Source organism: Salmo salar, chromosome 07 (assembly GCF_965601325.2).
Source record: "Salmo salar chromosome 07, fSalSal1, whole genome shotgun sequence".
Classification (NCBI taxonomy): Eukaryota; Metazoa; Chordata; class Actinopteri; order Salmoniformes; family Salmonidae; genus Salmo; species Salmo salar.
In genome coordinates, this window is record NC_138297.1 from 55,527,249 (window position 1) to 55,537,500 (window position 10,252).

Below are 10,252 nucleotides of genomic sequence, written 5' to 3' on the forward strand. Positions count from 1 at the left end.
GGTGGAAGCACCATTACTGAGAGTAAGAACTGAACAGTACTGGGTGGAAGCACCATTACTGAGAGTAAGAACTGAACAGTACTGGGTGGAAGCACCATTACTGAGAGTAAGAACTGAACAGTACTGGGTGGAAGCACCATTACTGAGAGTAAGAACTGAACAGTACTGGGTGGAAGCACCATTACTGAGAGTAAGAACTGAACAGTACTGGGTGGAAGCACCATTACTGAGAGTAAGAACTGAACAGTACTGGGTGGAAGCACCATTACTGAGAGTAAGAACTGAACAGTACTGGGTGGAAGCACCATTACTGAGAGTAAGAACTGAACAGTACTGGGTGGAAGCACCATTACTGAGAGTAAGAACTGAACAGTACTGGGTGGAAGCACCATTACTGAGAGTAAGAACTGAACAGTACTGGGTGGAAGCACCATTACTGAGAGTAAGAACTGAACAGTACTGGGTGGAAGCACCATTACTGAGAGTAAGAACCGAACAGTACTGGGTGGAAGCACCATTACTGAGAGTAAGAACCGAACAGTACTGGGTGGAAGCACCATTACTGAGAGTAAGAACCGAACAGTACTGGGTGGAAGCACCATTACTGAGAGTAAGAACCGAACAGTACTGGGTGGAAGCACCATTACTGAGAGTAAGAACCGAACAGTACTGGGTGGAAGCACCATTACTGAGAGTAAGAACCGAACAGTACTGGGTGGAAGCACCATTACTGAGAGTAAGAACCGAACAGTACTGGGTGGAAGCACCATTACTGAGAGTAAGAACCGAACAGTACTGGGTGGAAGCACCATTACTGAGAGTAAGAACCGAACAGTACTGGGTGGAAGCACCATTACTGAGAGTAAGAACCGAACAGTACTGGGTGGAAGCACCATTACTGAGAGTAAGAACCGAACAGTACTGGGTGGAAGCACCATTACTGAGAGTAAGAACTGAACAGTACTGGGTGGAAGCACCATTACTGAGAGTAAGAACTGAACAGTACTGGGTGGAAGCACCATTACTGAGAGTAAGAACTGAACAGTACTGGGTGGAAGCACCATTACTGAGAGTAAGAACTGAACAGTACTGGGTGGAAGCACCATTACTGAGAGTAAGAACTGAACAGTACTGGGTGGAAGCACCATTACTGAGAGTAAGAACTGAACAGTACTGGGTGGAAGCACCATTACTGAGAGTAAGAACTGAACAGTACTGGGTGGAAGCACCATTACTGAGAGTAAGAACTGAACAGTACTGGGTGGAAGCAAAAAATAACATTGTCAGTTTCACAAGATCAACAGTGTACTTCCATCACATAAACTTTCTCTAAAGATCTCCAACTCTCTCTCTCTCGCTCTGGCTCTCTCTCTCTTTCTCTCTCCGTCTTTCCCTCTGTCTCACTCTCCTTCCCTCCCTCCCTCTCTCGGTCTTTCTCTCTCCCTCTGTCTCTCTCTCTCTTGCTCTCTCTCTTTCTCTCTCCGTCTTTCCCTCTCTCTTTCTCTTGCTCTCTCTCTTTCTCTCTCCGTCTTTCCCTCTCTCTTTCTCTTGCTCTCTCTCTTTCTCTTGCTCTCTCTCTTTCTCTCTCCGTCTCTTTCTTTCTCTCTTGCTCTCTCTCTCTGTCTTTCTCTCTCTCTCACACTCTCTCCTTCCTTCCCTCTGTCTCTCTCTCTCTTGCTCTCTCTCTTTCTCTCTCCGTCTTTCCCTCTCTCTCGCTCTCTCTTGCTCTCTCTCTTTCTCTCTCCGTCTTTCCCTCTCTCTCGCTCTCTCTTGCTCTCTCTCTTTCTCTCTCCGTCTTTCCCTCTCTTTCTCTTGCTCTCTCTCTTTCTCTCTCCGTCTTTCCCTCTCTCTGTCTCTTTCTTTCTCTCTTGCTCTCTCTCTCTGTCTTTCTCTCTCCCTCTGTATCTCTCTCTCCCACACTCTCTCCTTCCTTCCCTCTGTCTCTCTCTCTCCGTTTCTCTTTCTCTGTCTCTCCCTCTGTCTCTCTCTCCAGAACATCATAGCTGAGCATGAGATCCGTAACATCTCTTGTGCGGCCCAGGATCCTGAGGATCTGTCCACGTTTGCCTACATCACCAAAGACCTCAAGTCCAGCCACCACTACTGCCATGTCTTCACTGCCTTCGACGTGGTGAGTCACACACACACAGCACCCTCTGTCTGTGAGGGGGGGAAGTGTCTTTATTAATTAGTTACTTCCTGGTTTGAGAACTACTGTTATGATGAAATGGCAGATTTGACATAGTGTGTGTTTGCATGTGTGTGTGTGCGTAAGTGCGTGTGCATACATGCGTAACATTACATGCGTATATGTGTGTGTGTGTGTGTGTTTATGCCATTTTGTGTGTGTGTGCATGCGTGTTTGTGTGTGTGTTTATAACAGAACCTGGCGTATGAGATCATCCTGACCCTGGGCCAGGCCTTTGAGGTAGCCTACCAGCTGGCCCTGCAGGCCAGGAAGAGTGGCCATGGCTCCTCCACGCTGCCAGAGAGCTTCGACATCAAGCCCAACAAGCCCGTCCCCAAGCCTCGCGTCAACATCCGCAAGTCTGTGAGTAATGACACTAGTTTATACTCTCCGTTTAACCTTTACCCTCTACTGCAACTTCTACCACGACCTCTCACCTTTCGTCAACACGTCTGTGCGAGCCATACCGTACTGTCTAGACCAACTGTAAGCTCCTATACCAAGTTGTTCCACAACATTTCACCTGTCAACATAAGCCTTTATAAGTCCCACATAATACTGCAGCCAACCCTCCTCATCACACAACTACTTCCCTTTCCTCTGTACCCTTTCCTATGACCTTTCACCTCTCATCAACATCCACTAGCCTATAGTGTCTCCCATGACCTCTGACCTACTCTATGACTTTTGTTCACCATGTCCATGACCTCTCACCTGTCCTCTGTTTCCAGTACAGGTGTAGAGTGAACATCTCTAAGCTCCTTCAATGCCTTTGTTAGCTTTGTTATCAGCGTTAGCATGTTATTGTGATTGTGTTGGTGTGTATAGCGTTAACTCACTCCTTTTTGTGGTCTGTTGTGTTTATCGATGGTTGCTGTGTGTGTGTGTGTGTGTGTGTGTGTGTGTGTGTGTGTGTGTGTGTGTGTGTGTGTGTGTGTGTGTGTGTGTGTGTGTGTGTGTGTGTGTGTCTTGGCCACACTGAGCTTGTAGTGGAGGTGTAGTGGAGGTGCAGGTCGCAGGTGTAGTGAAGGTCGGAGGTGCAGGTCGCAGGTGTAGTGGAGGTGCAGGTCGGAGGTGTAGTGGAGGTACAGGTCAGAGGTGGAGGTGCAGGTCGGAAGTGTAGTGGAGGTGCAGGTCGGAAGTGTAGTGGAGGTGCAGGTTGGAGGTGTAGTGGAGGTGCAGGTTGGAGGTGTAGTGGAGGTGCAGGTCGGAGGTGTAGTGGAGGTGCAGGTCGGAGGTGTAGTGGAGGTGCAGGTCGGAGGTGTAGTGGCGGTGCAGGTCGGAGGTATAGTGGAGGTGCAGGTCGGAGGTATAGTGGAGGTGCAGGTCGGAGGTGTAGTGGAGGTCAGAGGTGTGTGTGTGTGTGTGTGTGTGTGTGTGTGTGTGTGTGTGTGTGTGTGTGTGTGTGTGTGTGTGTGTGTGTGTGTGTGTGTGTGTGTGTGTGTGTGTGTCTTGGCCACACTGAGCTTGTAGTGGAGGTGTAGTGGAGGTGCAGGTCGCAGGTGTAGTGAAGGTCGGAGGTGCAGGTCGCAGGTGTAGTGGAGGTGCAGGTCGGAGGTGTAGTGGAGGTACAGGTCAGAGGTGGAGGTGCAGGTCAGAAGTGTAGTGGAGGTGCAGGTCGGAAGTGTAGTGGAGGTGCAGGTTGGAAGTGTAGTGGAGGTGCAGGTTGGAGGTGTAGTGGAGGTGCAGGTTGGAGGTGTAGTGGAGGTGCAGGTCGGAGGTGTAGTGGAGGTGCAGGTCGGAGGTGTAGTGGAGGTGCAGGTCGGAGGTGTAGTGGCGGTGCAGGTCGGAGGTATAGTGGAGGTGCAGGTCGGAGGTGTAGTGGAGGTCAGAGGTGTGTGTGTGTGTGGTGTGTGTGTGTGTGTGTGTGTGTGTGTGTGTGTGTGTGTGTGTGTGTGTGTGTGTGTGTGTGTGTGTGTCTTGGCCACACTGAGCTTGTAGTGGAGGTGTAGGTCGGAGGTGTAGTGGAGGTGCAGGTCGGAGGTGTAGTGAAGGTCGGAGGTGCAGGTCGGAAGTGTAGTGGAGGTGCAGGTCGGAAGTGTAGTGGAGGTGCAGGTCGGAAGTGTAGTGGAGGTGCAGGTCGGAGGTGTAGTGGAGGTACAGGTCAGAGGTGGAGGTGCAGGTCGGAAGTGTAGTGGAGGTCAGAGGTGCAGGTCGTAGGTGTAGTGGAGGTACAGGTCAGAGGTGGAGGTGCAGGTCAGAGGTGTAGTGCAGGTCAGAGGTGTAGTGGAGGTACAGGTCGGAGGTGCAGGTCGGAGGTGTAGTGGAGGTGCAGGTCGGAGGTGTAGTGGAGGTGCAGGTCGGAGGTGTAGTGGAGGTACAGGTCGGAGGTGTAGTGGAGGTACAGGTCAGAGGTGGAGGTGCAGGTCAGAGGTGTAGTGGAGGTGCAGGTCAGAGGTGTAGTGGAGGTACAGGTCGGAGGTGCAGGTCGGGGGTGTAGTGCAGGTCAGAGGTGTAGTGGAGGTGCAGGTCGGAGGTGTAGTGGAGGTGCAGGTCGGAGGTGTAGTGGAGGTGCAGGTCAGAGGTGTAGTGGAGGTGCAGGTCAGAGGTGTAGTGGAGGTGCAGGTCGGAGGTGTAGTGGAGGTACAGGTCGGAGGTGTAGTGGAGGTACAGGTCAGAGGTGGAGGTGGAGGTGCAGGTCAGAGGTGGAGGTGCAGGTCAGAGGAGGAGGTGCAGGTCAGAGGTGGAGGTGCAGGTCAGAGGTGGAGGTGCAGGTCGGAGGTGTAGTGGAGGTGCAGGTCGGAGGTGTAGTGGAGGTGCAGGTCGGAGGTGTAGTGGCGGTGCAGGTCGGAGGTATAGTGGAGGTATAGTGGAGGTCAGAGGGGGGTGTGTGTGTGTGTGTGTGTGTGTGTGTGTGTGTGTGTGTGTGTGTGTGTGTGTGTGTCTTGGCCACACTGAGCTTGTAGTGGAGGTGTAGGTCGGAGGTGTAGTGAAGGTCGGAGGTGCAGGTCGGAAGTGTAGTGGAGGTGCAGGTCGGAAGTGTAGTGGAGGTGCAGGTCGGAAGTGTAGTGGAGGTGCAGGTCGGAGGTGTAGTGGAGGTACAGGTCAGAGGTGGAGGTGCAGGTCGGAAGTGTAGTGGAGGTCAGAGGTGCAGGTCGGAGGTGTAGTGGAGGTACAGGTCAGAGGTGGAGGTGCAGGTCAGAGGTGTAGTGCAGGTCAGAGATGTAGTGGAGGTACAGGTCGGAGGTGTAGTGGAGGTGCAGGTCGGAGGTGTAGTGGAGGTGCAGGTCGGAGGTGTAGTGGAGGTACAGGTCGGAGGTGTAGTGGAGGTACAGGTCAGAGGTGGAGGTGCAGGTCAGAGGTGTAGTGGAGGTGCAGGTCAGAGGTGTAGTGGAGGTGCAGGTCGGAGGTGTAGTGGAGGTACAGGTCGGAGGTGCAGGTCGGGGGTGTAGTGGAGGTGCAGGTCGGGGGTGTAGTGGAGGTGCAGGTCGGGGGTGTAGTGGAGGTGCAGGTCAGAGGTGTAGTGGAGGTGCAGGTCGGAGGTGTAGTGGAGGTGCAGGTCAGAGGTGTAGTGGAGGTGCAGGTCGGAGGTGTAGTGGAGGTGCAGTGGAGGTGCAGGTCGGAGGTGTAGTGGAGGTACAGGTCGGAGGTGTAGTGGAGGTACAGGTCAGAGGTGGAGGTGCAGGTCAGAGGTGGAGGTGCAGGTCAGAGGTGTAGTGGAGGTGCAGATCAGAGGTGTAGTGGCGGTGCAGGTCGGAGGTATAGTGGAGGTGCAGGTCGGAGGTATAGTGGAGGTCAGAGGTGTGTGTGTGTGTGTGTGTGTGTGTGTCTTGGCCACACTGAGCTTGTAGTGGAGGTGTAGGTCAGAGGTGTAGTGGAGGTGCAGGTCGGAGGTGTAGTGAAGGTCGGAGGTGCAGTGGAGGTGCAGGTCGGAAGTGTAGTGGAGGTGCAGGTCGGAGGTGTAGTGGAGGTACAGGTCAGAGGTGGAGGTGCAGGTCGGAAGTGTAGTGGAGGTCAGAGGTGCAGGTCGGAGGTGTAGTGGAGGTACAGGTCAGAGGTGGAGGTGCAGGTCAGAGGTGTAGTGCAGGTCAGAGGTGTAGTGGAGGTACAGGTCGGAGGTGCAGGTCGGAGGTGTAGTGGAGGTGCAGGTCGGAGGTGTAGTGGAGGTGCAGGTCGGAGGTGCAGGTCAGAGGTGTAGTGGAGGTGCAGGTCAGAGGTGTAGTGGAGGTGCAGGTCAGAGGTGTAGATCGGAGCTGTAGATCGGAGGTGTAGTTGAGGGTAAGTGAAAGCAACACATTTTACCCACCTTTTGCAGAAAGAAAAGGAAGCGTTACTTTTTTCACTGCGACTGGCGATCAGAGTTTCCCCACCTATTTTCTGACCACTACATCACTGTTGTAGATGAATGTTTGATCTGTAAAAGACCCACTCTATCTTTCTCTCCCTGCAGTCTCTTACAGCCCTGGGTGATTGATGAGGGCTGTTTACATAGAGCTCTGTAGAGCCCTGCGTGTGTGTGTGTGTGTGTGTGTGTGTGTGTGTGTGTGCGTGCATCTCAGCTTTATGGGTGTGTGTGCATCTCAGCTTTATGGGTGTGTGTGCATCTCAGCTTTATGGGTATGTGTGCATCTCAGCTTTATGGGTGTGTGTGTGTATCTCTCAGCTATGTGTGTGTTAGTGTTGGCTCTGTCCATGGCTCTCTCCCAGTCCCACGCAGGTAGACGTTGCCAGAGCCATCTACCCCAGCCACAGTGCCTGTCTGTCAGCCTCCTCTCCCCCCAGACTCCCCTTGGATTCCAGTTCCTGGAGCTTTAAAATAGACCTAGACGGACAGTTAGATTTACCATAGACATGCACTGTACACCACTGGAGCCTTAAAAGCCTTATTCTGTAAATTGTTCCCATGTGGATTTACTGGGCTATATGAGTATGGTCACGGCCCAAATGTGGCACCCTATTCCCTATATATTGCATGGGCCCTGGTCAAACGTAGAGCACTATAAAGGGAATAGGCTTCTCATGTACAGTACTAATGTCCCCTTCCAGAAAGTGAGTCAGGGGACAGATAAAGTGAGTCAGGGGACAGATAAAGTGAGTCAGGGGACAGATAAAGTGAGTCAGGGGACAGATAAAGTGAGTCAGGGGACAGGTAAAGTGAGTCAGGGGACAGGTAAAGGGAGTCAGGGGACAGATAAAGTGAGTCAGGGGACAGATAAAGTGAGTCAGGGGACAGATAAAGTGAGTCAGGGGACAGGTAAAGTGAGTCAGGGGACAGGTAAAGGGAGTCAGGGGACAGATAAAGTGAGTCAGGGGACAGGTAAAGTGAGTCAGGGGACAGATAAAGTGAGTCAGGGGACAGATAAAGTGAGTCAGGGGACAGGTAAAGGGAGTCAGGGGACAGATAAAGTGAGTCAGGGGACAGATAAAGTGAGTCAGGGGACAGGTAAAGGGAGTCAGGGGACAGGTAAAGTGAGTCAGGGGACAGGTAAAGGGAGTCAGGGGACAGGTAAAGTGAGTCAGGGGACAGGTAAAGGGAGTCAGGGGACAGGTAAAGGGAGTCAGGGGACAGGTAAAGGGAGTCGGGACGGATAAAGTGAGTCAGGGGACAGGTAAAGGGAGTCAGGGGACAGGTAAAGTGAGTCAGGGGACAGGTAAAGGGAGTCAGGGGACAGGTAAAGGGAGTCGGGACGGATAAAGTGAGTCGGGACAGAAATTGAGTCAGGGGACAGATAAAGTGAGTCAGGGGACAGATAGAGTGAGTCAGGGGACAGGCAAAGTGACAGGGAACAGCTTTGTCACTCTCTGTTGGAGGTCATATAATATATGTAGTCATAGTAGTGCTGCTATCTAAAATTGTAATTGTCTTATCTAGTGGGTTGGAGATGTGAGGTTTTCTTTCCCTCTGTGTGTGTGTGTTCATATTCATAGGCCATTCACAGAGATGATGGACGATGGCATGACTCCGCTGCTGTTACATTAACCATTAACCGCCTGCCCTGACAGTGTGTCTGTGTGCTCGTGTGTGTGTGTGCTTTTGAGCATATGCCTGCATGTGTTTGTGTTGTGTGTGTGGGCAATGTAGTTAATGGCCTGTGTAGTGCTGCGGAGGGAACTACAGTGAAGCATGCTGCAGGATTCACTTAATATTCCCACCAGCAGCTGTTCACAGTCATTATTTTGCAGCACTTCTATGTCTGTGTAAACCCGTGGATTACTGTTCCTCCTCCTCCTCTCCTTCTGTGCTCCTCCTCTCCTCCTTCTCTCTCCTTTCCTCCTCCTCCTCTCCACCTCCTCTCCTACTCTCCTCCTTATCTCCTCCTCCTCTCCTACTCACCTTCTCTCCTACTACTCTCCTTCTCTCCTCCTACTCTCCTCCTCCTCCTCCTCTCCTACTCTCCTTCTCTCCTCCTACTCTCCTCCTCCTCCTCTCCTACTCTCCTTCTCTCCTCCTACTCTCCTCTCCTTCTCTCCTTCTCTACTCTCCTCTCCTCCTCCTCCTCTCCTACTCTCCTTCTCTCCTCCTACTCTCCTCTCCTTCTCTCCTTCTCTACTCTCCTCTCCTTCTCTCCTACTCTCCTCTCCTTCTCTCCTTCTCTACTCTCCTCTCCTTCTCTCCTACTCTCCTCCTCCTCCTCTCCTACTCTCCTCTCCTACTCTCCTTCTCTCCTCCTACTCTCCTCCTCCTCATCTCCTACTCCTCTCCTCCTCTCCTTCTCTCCTACTCTCCTTTTCTCCTCTCCTTCTCTCCTTCTCCTCTCCTACTCTCCTTCTCTCCACCTCTCCTACTCCTCTTCTCCTCCTCTCCTTCTATCCTTCTCCTCTCCTTCTCTCCTACTCTCCTCTCCACCTCTCCTTCTCCTCTCCTACTCTCCTTCTCCTCTCCTACTCTCCTTCTCTCCTCTCCTTCTCTCCTTCTCCTCTCCTACTCTCCTTCTCTCCTACTCTCCTTCTCCTCTCCTCCTCTCCTACTCTTCTCCTACTCTCCTTCTCTTCTCTTACTCTCCTTCTCCTCTCCTTCTCTCCTCCTTCTCTCCTACTCTCTTCTCCTACTCTCCTCCTCCTCTCCTCCTCTCCTCCTCCTTCTCTCCTGGTAAGACAGATACGGCTTCGTTTTTAAATCTTCCTCTGTCTTGTCCTCCTTTCTCTACCTCATCCTTGTGTGTATGTGTGTTCGTTTGCCTGCATGAAGTGTTCCTTTGGTGTGTCCCTGGTGTTAACCATCGTTGCAGTTGTTACTATGGCGTTACCGAACTGTTACCATACGGTTTCAGTGTCGTTGCCGTGCTGTTGCCGAGCAGGCCCCCTTTGACCTCTGTGTTCCTCCCCCTATAGGTCATCATGTACCCCTCTAGCCGTTGGTCGCTGGGTCACATATACACCCCCCACCGGCCTCCACTTCCTCCTCCTTCACCACTCCTCCTCCGTCACCCTCACAAAGTTCCCTTTCAGGTCTTCCTCCCTTCTCCGTTCTTTCTTACTCTTGACTGACTGCTCTCTTTGTTGGTTTTGTCTCCATACACTTTGATCACTCAATAGAAGCTATTTTGTTTGTCTCGGTGGTTGGTCCTGCCTCTGTCAACTCCACTCACATCGTGTGTGTGTGTGTGTGTGTGCACATTCATACATTCTTCCAGTTTCAGCTTTGCAGTGTTCACAGGCAGGGACCCACCCCACAAATCATCTTTTAGTCTATCACGGACCAATGTGGTGGAAGGAAAGCACCCTCGGCAACCAGAATGAGTTTTGATTGGTTGTTGAAAAGTTAACTTTTGAGGGGGAAAGAGCATAGCTTGGTCTTGAACAAGTCATTTTCAGTAATGGGAATTTGTTGTGGGGTTAGAGTACAGTATGGAGATTATTTGTAATATTATATATTTTATACTGTTTTCTTTTCTTTCCTCATTAAAATACATTGTGATACGTACATTGATATGAGGCCAACAATATTTTTTCAGACCTAAAGCAAGTGCCTCCATATTTAAGTGTTGGTGTGGAAGTCTGTGATCGTGCCTCTCCACTATAACTCTCTCTCTCTCCTGTTCTCTCAGCCCCAGACCTCTCTCTCTCTCTCTCTCTCTCTCCTGTTCTCAGAGCTCTCTCTCTCTCCTGTTCTCAGACCTCTCT

The 10,252-nt window shown here is 51.6% G+C and overlaps 1 protein-coding gene across 3 annotated transcripts in view; it reads left to right on the top strand.

The window, feature by feature from the left end:
• Nucleotides 1–10,252, top strand: part of anks1b (ankyrin repeat and sterile alpha motif domain containing 1B) — a 332,396-nt gene that overhangs the window by 315,933 nt on the left and 6,211 nt on the right. For all 3 annotated transcript variants that reach the window (XM_082977782.1, XM_082977781.1, XM_082977783.1), the window contains 2 exons: nucleotides 1,994–2,131; nucleotides 2,384–2,551. In XM_082977782.1, coding sequence (XP_082833908.1) covers nucleotides 1,994–2,131; nucleotides 2,384–2,551 — 306 coding nt within the window. The remainder of the gene's footprint in view (nucleotides 1–1,993; nucleotides 2,132–2,383; nucleotides 2,552–10,252) is intronic.